The 18,926-nt window shown below is 45.3% G+C and overlaps 1 protein-coding gene across 1 annotated transcript; it reads left to right on the forward strand.

The window, feature by feature from the left end:
* Positions 1-6,954: 6,954 nt before the first annotated feature.
* LOC147092536 (putative G protein-coupled receptor 139) lies at positions 6,955-17,008 on the forward strand. The gene is made up of 2 exons (XM_085975735.1): positions 6,955-7,058; positions 13,413-17,008. Exons 1-2 carry the CDS (start codon positions 6,992-6,994, stop codon positions 14,321-14,323), a joined length of 978 nt encoding a protein of 325 aa, XP_085831861.1. The 5' UTR covers positions 6,955-6,991; the 3' UTR covers positions 14,324-17,008.
* The last annotated feature ends 1,918 nt before the right edge of the window (positions 17,009-18,926 follow it).

Genomic DNA, 18,926 nt, shown 5'->3' on the forward strand with positions numbered 1-18,926 from the left:
TCTCTTTCTAACTTACTATCTCTCTCTCTCCCTTTTGCAATCTGCTTCTCTCTCTTTCTGACATTCTATCGGGCCCCATCTCAGTATATATCGCTGTCCCCCTCTCTCTCTTAGACTCTCTCTTTCTCTCTTTCTTTCTCTCTCTCACACACAGATATTTTATCTCTTCCACTTACTCCCTCCCTTCTTCTATGCCTCTCTCTTTCTCGTTCCTTCTTCGTTTCTCTTTCTCCCGTTTTCTCTTTTCCTTCTCCATCTCTCATTGTCTCTCGTTTTCTCTCGGCTTCCCACTTTCCCAGTCAGTGCGACCTATGATCGACACACTGATGGATGGAATCGGCCACCTTACCTCTTGTTCTCATATCAATTCATCGAGTTGCACTAAAAGAGAAAAGGGACAAATGGAGGTGTCGAATGTGTCTGTAATATTTAACCGTAGATTTAAAAATCTCCCATGATTTCAAAGTGCGTGTCTGTCGTTTGTTGGTGGCGCTGACCGTCAATCATTTGAAGAGGATGTCCACCCACAGACGGAAAAACTGTAATTAGGAACTCAGCCTGAAAATTTAGCAGGGTATCCTTGGCTTTATTAGTCGACGCATGGAGTACAAAAAGCAACGAAGTTATGCTAAAACTTCGTAAAAAACTGGTTAGGACACTTCTGGAGCATTGTTTACAACAGATTCCTGGGATGGCAAGACGGTCGTATGAGGAGAGATTGAATCGACTAGGCCTGTATTCACTAGAGTTTAGAAGAACGAGAGGGGATCTCGTGGAAGTGAGGAACATTCTGACAGGGCTAGACAGACTGGATGCCGGGAGGATGTTTCCCCTGGTTGCCGGGTCTAGAACGAGGGTCACAGTCTCAGGATACGGCGTGGGATATTTAGGACTGAGATGAGGAGCAATTCCTTCTCTCAGAGGGCGGTGAATCCGTGCAATTCTATACCAGAGAAGGCTGTGGAGGCGAAGTCACTGAATATAGTTAAGAAGGAGATAGATAGATTTCTGGAAACAAAAGTCATTAAGGGGTATGGGGAGAGAGCGGGAATATGGTATTAAGATAGAGGATCAGCCATGACCATACTAATGGCCGAATGATCTACTCCTGCTCCTATTTATCTATGTTTCTATGTTTCAAATTCTGTGCGCAAACATAGAAACATAGAAGACAGGAGCCGGAGTAGGCTATTTGTCCCCTCGAGCCTGCTCCGCCATTCAATGGTTCATGGCTGATCATCCAAATTCAGTACTCGGTCCCTGCTTTCTCCCCATATCCCTTGATCCCTTTAGCCTTAAGAAATATATCTAACTCCTTCTTGAATATATTTAATGAATTGGCCTCCACTGCCTTCTGTGGTAGAGAATTCCACAGGTTCACCACTCTCTGGGTGAAGAAATTCCTCCTCATCTCTCTCCTAAATGGCCTACCCATTATCTTTAGACTGTGACCCCTGGTTCTGGACTCCCCCGCCATCGGTAATATCGTTCCTGCATCTAGTCTGTCCAGTCCTGTTAGAATTGTATAAGTTTCAATGAGATCCCCTCTCATTCTTCTAAACTCCAGCGAATCTAAGCCCAATCGACCCAATCCCTCCTCATACATCATTCCTGCCATCCCAGGTATCAGTCTGGTAAACCTTCGCTGCACTCCCTCCATGGCAAGAACTTGCTTCCTCAGATAAGGCACCAAAACTGCACACTATACTCAAGATATGGTCTCACCAAGGCCCTGTACAACTACAGCAAGACATCCTTGCTCCTGTACTCGAATCCTCTCGCTACGAAGGCCAACATACCATTTGCCTTCTTCACCGCCTGCTGCACCTGCATGCTTACCTTCAGTAACTGGTGCACAAGGACACCCAGATCTCTTTGCACTTCCCCTTTTCCCAATCTATTGCCATTCAGATAATAATCTGCCTTCCTGTTTTTGACGCCAAAGTGGATAACTTCGCTTTTATCCACGCTATACTGCACCTGTCATGCATCTCCCCAATCACCCTACCTGAACAAACCATACTGGAGTTTCTCGGCATCCTCCTCACAGCACACACGCCCACCCAGCTTTGTGTCGACTGCAAACTTGGAGATATTACATCTAGTTCCATCCTCTAGATCATTAATATATATTGTGAATGGCTGGGGTCCAAGGACCGATCCCTGCGGTACCCCACTATTCACTGCCTGCCAGTCGCAGAAATAGCCGTTTATTCCAACTCTTTGCTTTCTGTCTGCCAACCAGTTCTCTATCCAAGTCAATACCTTGCCCCCATTCCCATGTGCCTTAACATTACACGCTAATCTCTTATGCGGGACCTTATCGAAAGCCTTCTGAAAGTCCAAATACACCACATCCACTGGTTCTTCGTAATCTATTTTACCAGTTACATCCTCAAAAAATTCCAGTAGATTAGTCAAGCACGATTTACCTTTTGTAAATCCATGTTGACTTTGTCCGATCCTGTCACTGTTTTCCAAGTGCTCAGCTATTACATCTTTTATAATGCATTCACTAGAGTTTAGAAAAATGAGAGGGGATCTCGTGGAAACGTGTTACATTCTGACAGAGCTGGGCAGACTGGATGCCGGGAGGGAGTTTCCCCTGGTTGCGGGGTCTAGGAAGAAGTGTGACAGTCTCAGGATAAGGGTGAGGTCATTTGGACTGAGATGAGGAGAAATGTTTTCACTCAGAGGCCGGTGAATCTGTGGAAATCTCTATACAGAAGCTTTTGAAGGCCAAGACTTAGAATTATAAAATTCTAACAGGACTAGATGCAGGAAGGAAGTTTGCGATGGTGGGGGAGCCCAGAACCAGGGGTCACAGTCTAAAGATAAGGGGTAAGCCATTTAGGACAGAGATTAGGAGGAATTTCTTACCCAGGGAGTAGTGAAGCTTTGGAACACTCTACCACAAAAGGCAGTGGAGGCCAATTCATTAATATACACAAGAAGGAGTTAAATATATTTCTTAAGACTAAAGGGATCAATGGATATGGGGAGAAGGCAGCGACAGGGTACTGAGTTTGGATGATCAGCCATGATCTCATTGAATGGCGGAGCAGGCTCGATGGGCCGAATGGCCTACTCCTGCTCCTATCTTCTATGTTTCTAAGTGACTGAATATATTTAAGAAGGTGATAGCTCGATTTCTAGACACAACAGTCATCAAGGGGTATGGGGAGAGAGCGGGAATATGCTATTGAGATAATGGATCAGCCATGATCATATTGAATGGCGGAGCAGGCTCGAAGGGCCGAATGACCTACTCCTGCTCCTATTTTCCTATACTTCTATGTTTCTAATTCTGAGCGCAACACTTGAGAGGATGCAGAAGAGACTTACTGCTAAGGTTCCATGAATGAGGGACGTCAGTTATGTTGGGAGACAGACGAATCTGTCGATGTTCTCCTATGAGCAGTGAAGGTTAAGAGGAGATTTGATAGAGGCGTTCAAAATCAGGAATGGTTTTAATAGAATAAAGAAGGAGGAACATTTTCCATTGGCGGAATTTTCGGCACCTCACTGTAAGTAACACAGAATAAATACCCAACTGCACCATGGCTCAGAATAGATACCCCACTATCTTCTTATGCAGTCCCTTGGAACCGAGGATGACATGCTTCCACATTAAAAATGAGATTGCAGGTGAAAGATGAGCCCAATGCGGGACCTACAGTCTCTGTCACAGTTGGGGCAGATGGTGGTTGAAGGGACGGGTGGGTGTGGTACTTGGGTTGACGTGCGCCCCTTGGGCTGCCTGCGCTTGCCTTTTGCTTGCTCATGGTGAGGAGACTCGAAGTGTTCGGTGCCTTCCCGGATGCTTCTCCTCCAATTTGTGCGGTCTTGGGCCAGGGATTCCCAGGTGTCGCTGGGGATGTTGTGGGTGTCCTTGAACCATTTCCTCTGCCCACCCGGGGTTCTCTTGCCTTGTCGGAGCTCCGAATAGAGCGCTTGTTTTGGGATTCTCGTATCGGGCATGCGGACAATGTGACCCATTCATCAGAGCTGATCGAGCGTTGTCAAAGCTTCGATGCTGGGTATGTTGGCCTGAGAATGAACACTGATGTTGGTGCGCCTATCCTGCCAATGGATTAGCAGGATCTTGTGGAGGCAGCGTTGGTGGTACCTCGCCAGTGCTTTGAGGTGCCTGCTGTACATGGTCCATGCCTCTGAGGCACACAGCAGGGCGGGTATCACTGCTGCTCTGTAGACCATGAGCTTAGTGCCGGGTTTGGGGTCCTGCTCTTCAAACACTCTCTTCCGCAGGCGACCGAAGGCTGCACTGGCAAACTGAAGGTGGTGTTGGACTTCTTCCTCGACGCCTGCCCTTGTTCACAGTAGGCTCCCGAGGTATGGAAAGTGGTCCACGTTGTCCAAGGCCTTTTCGTGGATTTTGAAATCGGGGGCAGCACTGTGTGGTGGGGGCAGGCTGGTAGAGCACCTTTGTCTTACGGATGTTTAGTGTAAGGCCCATGCTCTCGTACGCTTTGGTGAAGGTGCTGACGATGGTTTGGTATTCGATCTCCATCTCGCTCACCCCACTATACCATGGCAAAGCATAGATAACCACTGCACTCTGGCTCATATTAGATGGTCTACACTAGCATGAGAGCGTGTAGGTACCCCAAGGTGCCACAGTGCTGGTAGAAACTACACAATCTCATACACCATGTTAATTATACCATTTATTAATTGGGACAAGTTAGATACCCCATTGTACCATGAATCGGGACAAATACCCCACTGCACCCTGGCTCAGGATAGATACCCACTGTAGCTCAGGATATAGGCTTCACAGCAGCCAGCATAGACATCCCACTGCACATAGCATAGATTCCCCGTTAGACACAGGATAGATACCATGCTGGAAACAGAGTAGATTCCACACAGTACACTGCTCAGAATAGATATCGAACAGCAAACAATACCATTTTACACAGAATAGATGTCTATCTGTACCATGAGTAAAAGTAGAGGTCCCAATGTTCAACAACTCAGGTTATATACCTCATTCTTCAATAATCTGGATAGATATACCACTGTACATTGGGATCAGGTAGATAGAAACATAGAAACATAGAAGGTGGGAGCAGGAGTAGTCCTTTCGGCCCCTCGAGCCCGCTCTGACATTTAATGGGATCATGGCTGATCATCCAATCTCAATACCCTGTCCCTGCCTTTTCCCCATATCCCTTGATCCCTTTAGCCTAAGAAATATATCCAAATCCGTCTTGAATATATTTAATGAATTGGCCCCAACTGCCTTCAGTGGTAGAGAATTCCACAGGTTCATTGTTGAAGAAATTCCTCCTTATCTCTGTCCTAAATGTCTTACCCATTATCTTTAGACTGTGACCCCTGGTTCCGGACTCCCCCATCATCGGGAACATCCTTCCTGCATCTCGTCTATCTAGTCCTGTTAGAATGTTATAAGTTTCAATGAGATCCCCACTCATTCTTCTAAACTCCAGCGAGTTTAAGCCCAATCGAACCAACCTCTCCTTATACGTCAATCCTGCCATCCCAGGTGTCAGCATGGTGAATCTTCGCTGCACTCCCTCCATGGCAAGAACTTCCTTATTCAGATAAGGCGAACAAAACTGCTCACAATACTCAAGATGTGATCTCACCAAGGCCCTGTACAACTGCAGCAAGTCATCCTTGTTCCTCTACTAGAATCCTCTCGCTACGAAGGCCAACATACCATTTGCCTTCTTAACCGCCTGCTGCACCTGCATGCTTACCTTCAGTGAATGGAGCACAAGGACACCCAGGTCTCGTTGCACTTCCCCTTCTCCCAATCAATTGCCGTTCAGATAATAATCTGCCTTCCTGTTTTGGCCATCAAAGTGGATAACCTCGCATTTATCCACATTATAATGCATCTGCCATGCTTCTGCCCAATCACCCAACCTGTCCAAATCATACTGGAGTTTCTCAGATCCTCCTCACAGCACACACGCCCACCCAGCTTTGTGTCGTCTGCAAACTTGGAGATATTACATCTAGTTCCCTCGCCTAGATCATTAATATATATTGTGAATAGCTGGGGTCCTAGGACCGATCCCTGCGGTACCCCACTAGTGTCTGCCTGCCACTCAGAAAAAGACCCGCTTATTCCAACTCTTTGCTACCTGTCTGCCAACCAGTTCTCTATCCATGTCAGTACCTTACCTGCAGTCCCATGTGCTTTAACATTACACACTAGTCTCTTATGCGGGACCTTATCAAAAGCCTTCTGAAAGTACAAATCCACAACATTCACTGGTTCTCCCTTATCTATTCTACCAGTTACATCCTCGATAAATTCCAGTAGATTAGTCAAGCACGATTTAACTTTTTTAAATCCATGTTGACTTTGTCCGATCCTGTCACTGTTTTCCAAGTGCTCTGCTATTACATCTTTTATAATGGACTCTAGCATTTTCCCCACTACTGATGTCAGTCGTACCGGTCTATAATTCCCCGTTTTCTCTCTACCATCTTTTTGAATAGTGGGGTAACATTAGCTGCCCTCCAATCCATGGAACTCTTCCAGAGGCTATAGAATTTTGGAAGATGACCAGCAATGCATCTATTATTTCTAGGGCCACTTCCTTACGTACCCCATGATGTAGATTATCAGGCCCTGCGGATCTATGAGACCTAGATGTGGGCCTGATAGTTTTGGAAGGAATAACATAATTTCTGGGAGAATACAACTGCCAATTTTCGTTTCTTAATTAATGTGATCAAAATGTTCCAGTCTTTGGGGTTTACAAATTAAGTCTCAGCACTATGCATATTCTATCACAACAGGGACTTAACTTGGCTGTCGTCATCTGTTTGTTCAAATTGAAAAATATCTATTTTGAATGACGTTGCAACCGCAATGTCCCCATGCAGATCACGCAGGGTATAAATTGAAGTTTCAGGGAATGTATTGCCTCAGAGTTAAATTCAGCGAGATTGCCTGCAGCATGAAAGGACACATCGCTTCACACAGAAGATGATTGAAACCTATTACAACGTCGAGAAAGTTTTCTATCCGATTCTTGCCATCTTTGGTGTTCCTGGTAAGTGACTCTAACCATTGATGTTGTGTAACACTGTGTGTGAGCTGGTCTCTGGTTTTGCACTCCCACGGATAATATTACATTCTGATCGAGTGCCGACCTTATACAGACGCTTGATCAGTGAACTCTTTTGCACAAAATTGGATGTCATAACTGTTTGCTATCCTTTTTTACCACTGGCTTATCTAAGTATAAGTTGCAGCTTAAGTCTCGTAGCCAAGTTAAATAATAAAATGATTACCTTTACTGGAAGTAAGTCAAATAACCCCCTGCTTTCAGTGCTGTAAACAGTCCTGAACTCTTTATTACTGTTTGTGTCCTTCACTTTACAATTATACTGATCTTGGGTCACAGACAGAAGTGGAGCATCTGACCCCAGTGGCCATGTATTACTGGGAGTATCTGGCACTGTAGAACATCTGTGGTTGGTAAAAAGTTGGAGTCCATTATTAAGGAAGCAGTAACAGGACATTTGGATAAGCATCATTTAATCGGCCTGAGTCAGCATGGTTTTATGAAGGGGAAATCATGTTTTACAAATGTGCTCGAATTCTTTGAGGATGTAACAAACAGGGTGGATAAACGGGAACCAGTGGATAAGGTGTATTTGGACTTCCAAAAGGCATTCGACAAGGTGCCACACAAAAGATTACTGCACAAGGTGAAAAATCACGGGATTTGGGGTAATATACTGGCATGGGTGGAAGATTGGCTTTCTAACAGAAAACAGAGAGATGGGATAAATGGTTCATTCTCGGGTTGGCAATCAGTAACTAGTGGTGTTCCACAGGGGAGAGTGCTGGGACCCCAGCTCGTTACAATCTATATTAACGATTTGGAGGAGGGGACCAGGTGCAACATATCCAAGTTTGCCGATGATACAACGATTGGAGGAAAAGCAGTGAGTGAGGAGGGCATAAAAAACCTGCAAAAGGACATAGACAGGCTAAGTGAGTGGGCAGAAATTTGGCAGATGGAATATAATGTTGGAAAGTGTGAGGTTATGCACTTTGGCAGAAAAAATCAAAGAGCAAGATATTATCTAAAGGTAGTTATGCAGGTACAGCAGGTGATCAGGTAGGCCAATGCAATCTTGGCTTTTATTGCAAGGGGGATGGAGTATAAAAGCAGGGATGTCTTGCTTCAGTTATACAGGGTACTGGTGAGGCCACACCTGGCATATTACGTACAGTTTTGGTTTCCATATTTAAGAAAATATATACTTGCTCTCGAGGCAGTTCAGAGAAGGTTCACTCGGTTGATTCCGGAGATGAGGGGGTTGACTTATGAGGAAAGGTTGAGTAGGTTGGGCCTCTACTCATTGGAATTCAGAAGAATGAGAGGCGATCTTATCGAAACATATAAGATTATGAGGGGGCTTGATCGGGTGGATGCGGTGAGGATGTTTCCACTGATGGGTGAGACTAGAACTAGGGCGCATAATTTGGAATAAGGGGCTGCAATTTCAGAACTGAGATAAGGAGAAACTTCATCACTCAGATGGTAGTAAATCTATGGAATTTGCTACCTCAGAGAGCTGTGGAAGCTGCGACATTAAATAAATTTTAAAAGGAGATAGACAGTTTCCTAGCTGATAAGGGAATTAGGGATTATGGGGAGTGGGCAGGGAAGTGGACGTGAGTCTAGGTTCGGATCAGCCATGGTCTTATTGAATGGCAGAGCAGGCCCGAGGGACCGTCTGGCCTACTCCTGCTCCTACTTCTTATATTCTTATGTTCTAACTGTACTAAGTGTGGGTCACTAACAGGAGTGGGACACCAGACCCCAGTGGCCATGTATTACTGGGAGTATCTCTCATTGCAGAATTGAACTGAGTGTGGGTCACTAAATGGAGAGGAACACCTGACCCCAGTGGCCATGTATTACTGGGAGTATCTGTCACTGTAGAATTGTACTGAGTATGGGTCACTAACTGGAGTGGAACACCTGACCCCAGCGGCCATGTATTACTGGGAGTATCTGTGATGGTAGAATTGTACTGAGTGTGGGTCAGTAACTGGACTGGAACACCTGACCCCAGTGGCCATGTATTACTGGGAGTGTCTGTGACTTTAGAATTGTACTGCGTGTGGGTCACTAACAAGAGTGGAATAACTGACCCCAGTGCCCATGTAGTACTGGAAGTATCCTTCACTGTAGAAATGTACTGAGTGTGGGTCACTAACTGGAGTGGAGCACCTGACCACAGTGCCATGTATTACTGGTAGCAACAGTCACTGCAGAATTGTACTGAGTGTGGGTCAGTTCCGAATGGATGCAATCGTTTCTACTTTGAAATCACTGGACCTGAATTCGCTGTCTGCGGCATATCTAAGGAGCACGCTGCCGAACTCCGAACGAAATCTGCACTTATATCAGGCGAACACCCTTTGAAAAGTTGTTTTCTGTAGCTGCAGAGTTGTGTGCTGCATACTGGCCCACAGATCCCAGCATCACACCGTTAGGCATGAGCATACCTACGATCATGTGGGACGGTCTCCTTTCACTTCCTGAATGTTAGCCAGTCAAGATAAAGAGGAAATGGCTACATGGCATTAGAAGACAGAACTCTTCTACTGGTATATATTTACAATCGACATAGCGTTTATTGCCACTCTTAATTGAAAATGTTGGTTGAAGTGATTTTAAAAATAGCAATATATATTTTAGTTATGGCAGATGGACAACTTATCAAACATCAAATAATCATGTTGCGTTTGTTAAATATACGGGCCAAGAAATTCGGGTCTCCACGGGTGAGTACGCCTGGGGTACTCACCCGTAAGCCCAATGGAAGTGCTGGTTTTGTGCATGCACTGTGCATGCGTGGGAAACCAGCACTTCCATTCCACTGAAAGAAGGGGTTCAGACGTGGAACGTGTGCGCTGGAGAGGCAGCGTGTGCGCATTGATCATACGTTTTTTTTGCAGGTTTTCCCGGGAGGGTAAGTCTCCAGAAGTTAGCCTTTTAAAAAGCAGTCGCAAGGCCTGCTTTTTACAAGGTAAGTTGTGAATTAATTAAAATTAAAACATTTTTTCCACAGGTTTATTATATTTAAATACTTTAAAGAAATTTAAATTTATTTTTATCCATGTTAGAAAATAAAATTATAGTTTCAAAAATGTAAATTATTGTTTAAAATAGTTATTTCATGTAATTTATAGTTTGTTTAAAAAGTGTGATTTAAAAAAAAAATTATTTGAAGATTTAGTGATGTTTTGGGGCTTATAGTATTTATAAGTTTGACAGCACTTCCTGTCAAACTTATGATTGAAGCATTTCCTGCCAACATTGGCTCTCCATGGCCCACGTGATCCCAGGGGATGCATCGAACTAACTGCGCCCCTGGGATACGCAAGCACTGCACGCCGCCAGTTGGAGCAGGCCCAGGATCGGAATCCCAAGCGGGCCCACAGCTCAACGGCCGGCGCGCTAGGTAAGTGCAGGTCGGGGGCTTCTAAACCGAATTTCTTTGCCAAGGTATATATCTACTCAACATTAGATTAGATGCTTCAATATTTAAATTGTACCATCAAATAGCAAAGATGAATAACAAATCATTCATTAAAGAAGTAGGGTTTAAGTATAAAACCGGACACTAATGTTATTCCCCACCAACCCCTGTTACAGGTAGCCATAACCCGAGGGATTTCTCAAAAGAGAGCGACCTAATCCAAACATTTTTGTGGATTTAGTTTCCTGTCTAGACCTTTGACCTTTGCCGTTACTCCCCGCAAGAGTTTGTTGTGTGACAGAAGAGCAGTTGTAAAGCCCAACAGAATATTTTTAATTAGAAAATTAAAGGATGATTTGGACAGGTTGGGTGATTGGGCAGTTGCATGGCAGATGCAGTATAATGTGGATAAATGCGAGGTTATCCACTTTGCTGGCAAAAACAGGAAGGCAGATTATTATCTGAACAGCAATAGATTGGGAGAAGGGGAAGTGCAACCAGACCTGGGTGTCCTTGTGCACCAGCCGCTGAAGGTAAGCATGCAGGTGCAGCAGGCGGTTAAGGAGGCAAATGGTATGTTGACCTTCATAGCGAGAGGATTCGAGTACATGAACAAGGATATCTCGCTGCAGCTGTACAGGGCCTTGGTGAGACCACATCTTGAGTATTGCATGCAGTTTTGGCCGCCTTATCTGAGGAAGGATGTTCTTGCCATGGAGGGAGTGTAGCGAAGATTCACAAGGCTGATACCTGGGATGGCTGGAATGATGTATGAAGAGAGATTGCGTCAATTGGGCTTATACTCACTGGAGTTTAGAAGAATGAGGGGGGATCTCATTGAAACTTATAAAATTCTAACAGGACTAGACAGACTAGATGCAGGAAGGATGTTCCCGATGGCGGGGGAGTCCAGAGCCAGTGATCACAGTCTAAGGATAAAGGGTAAGCCATTTACGACAGAGATGAGGAGGAATTTCTTCACCCAGAGAGTGGTGAACCTGTGGAATTCTCTGCCACAGAAGGCAGTGAAGGCCAATTAATTAAATATGTTCAGGAAGGAGTTAGATATATTTCTTAAGGCTAAAGGGATCAAGGGATATGGAGAGAAAGCAGGCACCGAGTACTGAGTTTGGATGATCAGCCATGCTCTCCTTGAATGGCGGAGCAGTCTCAAGGGGCCGCATGGCCTTCTCCTGCACCCATCTTCTATGTTTCTATGTTTCTCCCCTAACACATTTCTCTCTGGCTGTATCATTGCTTTAATACTGTTTGTCTCTAATATTGGCCTGAAACGTTAACGCTTTTTCTCTCTCCGCAGATGCAGCCTGCACTGCTGATTGTTTTACACATCCTCTGTTTTTGTTTAATCTAATTTACAGCAGTCTCACTATGTCGCTTTTGCACAAATACTTAGCCCTGGATATTAATGGGGCGTGTTACATAGGCGGCGTGGGCGGAGTTACGGACAGTAAGCCAGAAATCCGGGTTTCCCCGCAGGCAGGTCTGACTGATTGACAGCCCTGGCTTCCAGTCTGGCGGGAAGGACTCCGGAACAGGCCGCAGGAGCAGATAAGGCCGATCAATCAACGCCAGGGCTTGTTGATCCGGGTCCCGAGGGCTTCCAACCTTTTACCTGGGGGCGGGGCTGGCTTCCATTAAACCCGGAAGTGGTCAGTTTGTAATCACGACAGAAAACGCTGGAAAAACTCAGCAGGCGAGGCAACATCCGGGAAGAGAAAATAGAGTCAATGTTTCAGGTCAAACCCTTCGTCAGAACTGAGAAAAAAGGCAGGAAATTAAACAGATTAAAAGGCCAGTTTGCGGGCTGGGAAATGGGGGAGGGGATGAAAGAACAAAAGGGAATGTCTGAGATGTGAAGAGACATTAAGAGATATTGAAGACGAGACGAGATGGTAATAGGACAGGTAAAGAGACAAAAGAAGGCTCTAGATGAAGTGTGAAATGCGCTGGCAGAGTGAGAGACAGCTGCCATGTGGGAGAGAGAAAAGGGAAAAGGCACAAACCAAAGTTGTGGATTAAAAATATATAAAAATGTAATTGGCCGAGGTTATGATCTGAAATTGTTCAACTCGATGTTGAGTCCGGAAGGCTGCAAAGTGCCTAATCGGAAGATGAGGTGCTGTTTCTCGAGCTTGCGCTGAGCTTCCGTGGAACAATGCAAGAGGCCACGGACGCTGAGGTCTGATTGGGAATGGATTGGTGAATTAAAGTGACAGGCGACCGGAAGCTCGGGGTCCCCCTTATGGACTGAACAGAGGTGTGCCACAAAGCGGTCACCCAATCTGCGTTTGGTGTCCCCATTGTAGAGGAGACCACATTGTGAGCAGCGAATACAGTATACAAGATTGAAAGAAGTACAAGTAAATCGCTGTTTCACCTGGAAGGTGTGTTTGGGGCCCTGGACAGTGGGAAGAGTGGGGGGGGTATAAGGGCATGTGTTGCATCTCCTGCGCTTGCACGGGAAGGTGCCGGGTGAAGGGGAAGTGGTGCTGGGAGTGACAGAGGAGTGGACTAGGGTGTCTCGGAGGGAGCGGTCCCTACAGAATGCTGAAAGGGGAGGGGAGAGGAAGATGCGTTTGGTGGTGGGATCACTTTGGAGGTGGCTGAAATGGTGGAGCATAATCCGTTGAATGTGCAGGCTGGAGGGGAGAAAGGTGAGGAAAAGGGGACCCTGTTGTCGTTCCGGGAGGGAGTGGCAGGGGTGAGGGCAGAAGTGACTGGTGTGTGATTGTTGCTGAGATTTAAAAAGTTTCAAACTCTGTCCCAAACCCAACCCACGCCTCTTTGTGTGCTGAAATGTGACACTTACTGTCTCGGCTCAGACACGGAGGATGTTTGATCAGTAATTTGTAGTCTCTTTTCCCTTCTCTTTATTACAGTTAATGTATTGGCGATTGTGATCCTGTCCCGGGGGAAATGTGGGCTCTCCACTGGCATCACTCATTACCTGGTGGCCATGGCAGCGGCGGATCTACTGGTCATTATCACCGAGGTCATATTGTATCGGATCAATTATTATTATTTCCCAGTGTGTTTCCTGGACATCACCCCTGTGTGTAATGTTACCAAGGTCCTGACCTGCGCTGCCACCGACTGTTCTGTCTGGTTCACCGTCACGTTCACCTTTGATCGATTTGTGGCCATTTGTTGCCAGAAGCTCAAAACAAGGTATTGCACCGAGAAAACTGCGGCCGTGGTTCTCGCAACAAGCTGCGTTCTGCTCTGTTTAAAAAACATTCCCTTCTACTTTACACACGAACCTAGGGAGATAATCGACAATGTGCCGTGGTTCTGTCAAACAATTCCAAGCTATTATACTGAGCCCGGATGGGCGGGATTTGGCTGGTTTGATATGATATTAACCCCATTGCTCCCATTCGCTTTAATTCTGTTGCTCAACGCTCTGACAGTCAGCCACATTTTAGTGGCCAGTCGGGTCCGTAAGGGACTGAAGGTTGAGAGCAAGAGAGAGAATGGCAGAGACCCAGAGCTGGAGAGCAGAAGGAAGTCTGTGATTTTACTCTTCACCATATCCGGCAGCTTCATACTGCTGTGGTTGTTGGCTGTTGTCGATTTCTTACATTATAACATTGCAGGAACAGATCCCGCAGATTACAATGAGTCGTTACATATCTTTCAACAAGTTGGAAATATGCTGATGAATTTAAGTTGCTGCACAAACACATTTATTTATGGGGTGACCCAGTCCAAGTTCAGAGCGGAGCTCAAGAGCGCGGTGAAATATCCGGTTTCCGCTATTATACAATTAAATAAGAATCTGAGCAACTGATCGCAGTGCAGAAGTGGGTCCCAGTGTTTCCAGTCCATGAATGAAATATTTTGCCCCAGATTTCCATCAACACAATTACACCAGGGATTGTCCGTGATCTGAAATTACAACTAGCGAAGGGGCAAACATTGTGTGACGAAATAAAACTCACTACGCACTTGGTTTGAGCATAAAGCAAGGCCTTAATCAACTTGTTTCAGAACATGGAGGTCTAGTTGTACGTCACTAGTTCCTTGTCTTACAAAATGTCCCTGATTAAGCTGAGCCCACGCCCGAGTTTTTATACTCCTTGGGCGGCGCCACCAGCTGGCCGTCCAGCGTTATTTCACGAGTAGTTTCTTGATGAATGATGAGATTTATAACACTGTGTTTAGGACCCGGCACTAATTCTGACTGTCAGTTCCGACACCATCTTTCGGGACAGGACCACTAATTTGTTGCATTCAATACGAGCGCTTCTCTAAAGAGTCACTTGAGTTATTTAGTGCAACAATTCATTTGAAGCTTCCAGAGTAAGAACCCCGTTCATAGGTCGGCACACATTAGCTAGAATATAAAGCCAGCACTATACCATTCGGCCCAAGCATTCTGCGCTGGTGTTTATGCTCCGCACAAGTCTTCTCCCCTTGCATTTATCTTAGCACAGCCTAACAGTCTAGATTTCTATTCCCTTTAGAAACATAGAAGATAGGAGCAGGAGAAGGCCATTGGGCCCCTCAAGCCTGTTCTGCCATTCAATGCGATCATGGCTGATCATCCACATTCAGTACCCTGTCCCTGCTTTCTCCCCATATCCCTTGATCCCTTTAGCCTTAAGAAATATATCCAACTCCTTCTTGAATATATTTAATGAATTGGCCTCTACTGCCTTCTGTGGTAGAGAATTCCACAGATTCACCACTCTCTGGGTGAAGAAATTCCTCCTCATTTCTGTAATAAATGGCTTACCCCTTATCCTTAGACTGTGACCCCTGGTTCTGGACTCCCCGACCATTGAGAACATCCTTGTCGCATCTTGTCTGTCCAGTCCTGTCAGAATATTATAAGTTTCAATGAGATCCCCTCTCATTCTTCTAAACTGCAGTGAGTATAAGCCAAATCGACCCAATCTCTCCTCATACGTCATTCCTGCCATTCCAGGTATCAGTCTGGTGAATCTTCGCTGAACTCCCTCCATGGCAAAAACATCCTTCCTCAGATAAGGCGACCAAAACTGCACACAATACTCAAAGTGTGTTCTCACCAAGGCCCTGTACAACTGCAGCAAGACATCCTTGTTCCTGTACTCGAAACCTCTCGCTACGAAGGCCAACACACCATTGGCCTTCTTAACCGCCTGCTGCACCTGCATGCTTTCCTTCAGCGACTGGTGTACAAGGACACCCAGGTCTCGATGCACTTCCCCTTCTCCCAATCTATTGCATTTCAGATAATAACCTGCCTTCCTGTTTTTGACACGAAAGTAGATAACCTTGCATTTATCCACATTATACTGCATCTGCCATGCATCTGCCCAACCACCCAACCTGTCCAAATCATACTTTGACACCAAAGTAGATAACCTTTCTGTCATGTACTCGACTGGGTTCCATTTGAAACCTGATAAGCACTTTGCCTCCGCCAGTTCCCGTGGCAGCGAGTTCCAGATTCTAACATTCCCTGATTTAACGTGTTGGATTGCAAAAATAGGCCTGTGAACCACAACCTGAATCCTCCAGTCTCTAAATACGTAAATACATCCACCATTAGGTTGTAATACTAGAAATCATGTTTAAGGATGTTTAGCTTCAATTATTATATATATTAAAAGCGTACATGCAGCATTTAGGTAGCTGCAAAGCATGAAGGGATACTTGACCATTATATTAACCCTTTTAATTAGTACTGTAAAATAGCAGACCGCAGCACATTTGCTAGAATGTTGGTTTCCACTCCACTGACCTCCAAACATTTCGCAATGTTGTTATCAGCGTTACAGAAACATTGTTCCATAGTTTGCGCTTCTCAGAGATAAGGGGAATTCGCCACAGAATATGCAGCTTTGTGATCTTGCTTGCTCGGGAGTTAGGGGAGACACATGTCCTTTTGGAGGTACAAATCTTTAGTCATTAGCTCCGACTATAGAATTGGGCTATGCAAGATTTATAAAAGTATCTAAAATCACACAACCAGTTGTGGCCACCAAGTTAACACTAAAAGGAGCCAGCCATTCCTGATAATCCTTGCTTCAAACACCTTATCTCCTGCTGGAAAGTTTACTCGAAGCTCGTGCTGACATTTTTTATCCCAATAAGCTTCTTCGTGAGATTAATGTTGCATCTCCAGGGGTGATAAGCATGGTTGCGGCCTTGCTGAAAGCTACTGTGCGGAGTCTTAATGTCTGGAACCTATGCGCTTACTGTTAAGAAGTAACCACAACTAGAGTGAGATGCTTAGTGTCACAGGACACCTCAAGGCGGCCCCTGACAGTTGAGTGACAACCATGTCAACCAATAAGAGAGTAACTGTAGTGACGCGGATCATATGTTTACGCCCACTTTTGTAAGCGGTGGGCGTTGTCTATTGAAAGGTATATCAATGATTGTATGCTGCTTTTCCTTTGAGAGCTAGGTGCGAGTGTAAGGAGACTACCCTCTATCCCTTTGTGCACAATGCCTCCTGGCCGTTTTCTAATAAACTTTAACTTTGTTAGCAGTTCCGTCTCTCCGTCTGGTTTTTGCTCCAAAAATTCAAGTCTAACAAATGAATACCTCCTTATTTCCCTATTGGATATATTAGTAACTTTTTCTTTGGCCCCTTGTTTTGGATTCTCCTACAAGTAGAAACATTTTCTCCACATCGACCCTGTTTTAAACATTCATAACTTTTAAAGATATCTATCAGGTGACCTCTAAGGCTTCTTTGTTATAAGGAAAGAAATCACAAACTTGTTGAATCTTTCTCGATAACTGTAGTCTCTCAGTTCAGGTCCCATCCGTGTACATCTTTTTGGCACTTTCTCCAATGTGTCCTTGTCCTTTTTGTAGAATGGAGACCAGGACTATGCTCAGTACTCGAAGTGCGAACTGACGAGGATCCTGTACAAGTTTAACATAACTTCACTATTTTGAACTCTCTACCATTAGAAATAAACTCCCTTGCTGTCCTCTGCATGTTTAATTGTTTTGCTGACCAGCGGTTGTGCTTTTAATGATTTGTTTATCTGTATCTCAAAATCCCTTTGCTCCTCTACGCCATTTATTGTCTTATTTTCTAACTTTTAAGTCATGTTTCTGGTTTTCTTACCAAAGAGAATCTCCTCACATTTAACTATGTTAAAGCATTGTTGGGTTATGCTCTCCATGGCTAAAACAGCACACTATTTATAGATCATCCAGGAATGCAAAGATAAACCCAGCTTCTCTTCTACAACACAAACAGTCTTCTTGATCCTCCCTCGCCTGCATCCTCCATCCTCACTGGCAACATTAAGTGCGAGGAGCTCACGAAGATCGAGACTATCCTTTCTGCCTATTCCCTCCCTTCCCCTAGCCCATCGAGAGAAACATGTATATATGTTCCCCCCTCTGAACCCACGTCTTTCACCAGATTCCGTCCAATCCCCTGCACTGCTCTCTCTGACCTCAATTTGTTCATGAGACCCACCCACTGCTCCCCCGTTCCAATTCCGACCAAAATGTAGACCGCTCAATTTCCCTTCCTGGGGCCCATGTTTGCTGATATTGTTAACAGTTGCCTCTGCTCTGATTTTGCCCCCTTCAGATCTGCTGCCACCGCCCGTCCCCAAATTTAAACACCCTTAACTGCCCCATCCTTGAAACTAGCGCCCCATCTCCAAACTCACCTTCCTCTCCAAAGTACTTGGGCCTACCCGAATGATATCTGGAATGGCAGGACTGACGTATGAGGAGAGGTTGGGTCGATTGGGATTGTACTCGCTGGAGTTTGGGAGAATGAGAGGGGATCTCATTGAAACTTGGAAAATTTTAACAGGACTAGACAGACTAGATGCAAGAAGGATATTCCCGATGGCAGGGGAGTCCAGAACCAGGGTTCACAGACTATGGATAAGGGGTAAGCCATTTTCGACAGAGATTAGGACTTATTTCTTCAACCGGAGAATGGTGAACCTGTGGAATTCTCCAGCACAGAAGGCAGTTGAGGGCAATTCATTAAATATATTCAAGAAGGAGTTAGATATATTTCTTCAGGCTAAAGGGATCCAGGGATAAGGGGAGACGGCAGGGACAGGGTATTGAGTTTGGATGATCAGCCATGATCTCATTGAATGGCGGAGCAGGCTCGAGGGGCCGAGTGGCCTACTCCTGCTCCTATGTTCTATGTTCCTATGTTTCTATGTAGTCGCCTCCCAAATCTGCACACATCTTTCCCGCTGTTCCATGTTTGAATCCCTCCAATCAGCTTCCTGGTCCGGCCATTGTCAAATACACAAATGAGATTCATTGTGATTGGCCTTGGAAAATATCCCTTCTTAACCTTCTCGACCTATCCGCAGCCATTGAAACAGTTAACCGCTCCATCCTCCACCAACACCTCTCCTCCGTCATCAAACTGGGTGGGACTGCACTCACCTGGTCCCATT

This window comes from Somniosus microcephalus, unplaced genomic scaffold (assembly GCF_052327205.1).
Source record: "Somniosus microcephalus isolate GS21.2 unplaced genomic scaffold, FLI_Smic_1.0 unresolved_chr2, whole genome shotgun sequence".
Classification (NCBI taxonomy): Eukaryota; Metazoa; Chordata; class Chondrichthyes; order Squaliformes; family Somniosidae; genus Somniosus; species Somniosus microcephalus.

Coding starts and splice junctions, on each gene's coding strand:
- LOC147092536 (XM_085975735.1), top strand. CDS start 6,992: ATGATTGAAACCTATTACAACGTCGAGAAAGTTTTCTATCCGATTCTT. Junction 7,059..13,412: donor TGCCATCTTTGGTGTTCCTG/GTAAGTGACTCT, acceptor TCTTTATTACAG/TTAATGTATTGGCGATTGTG.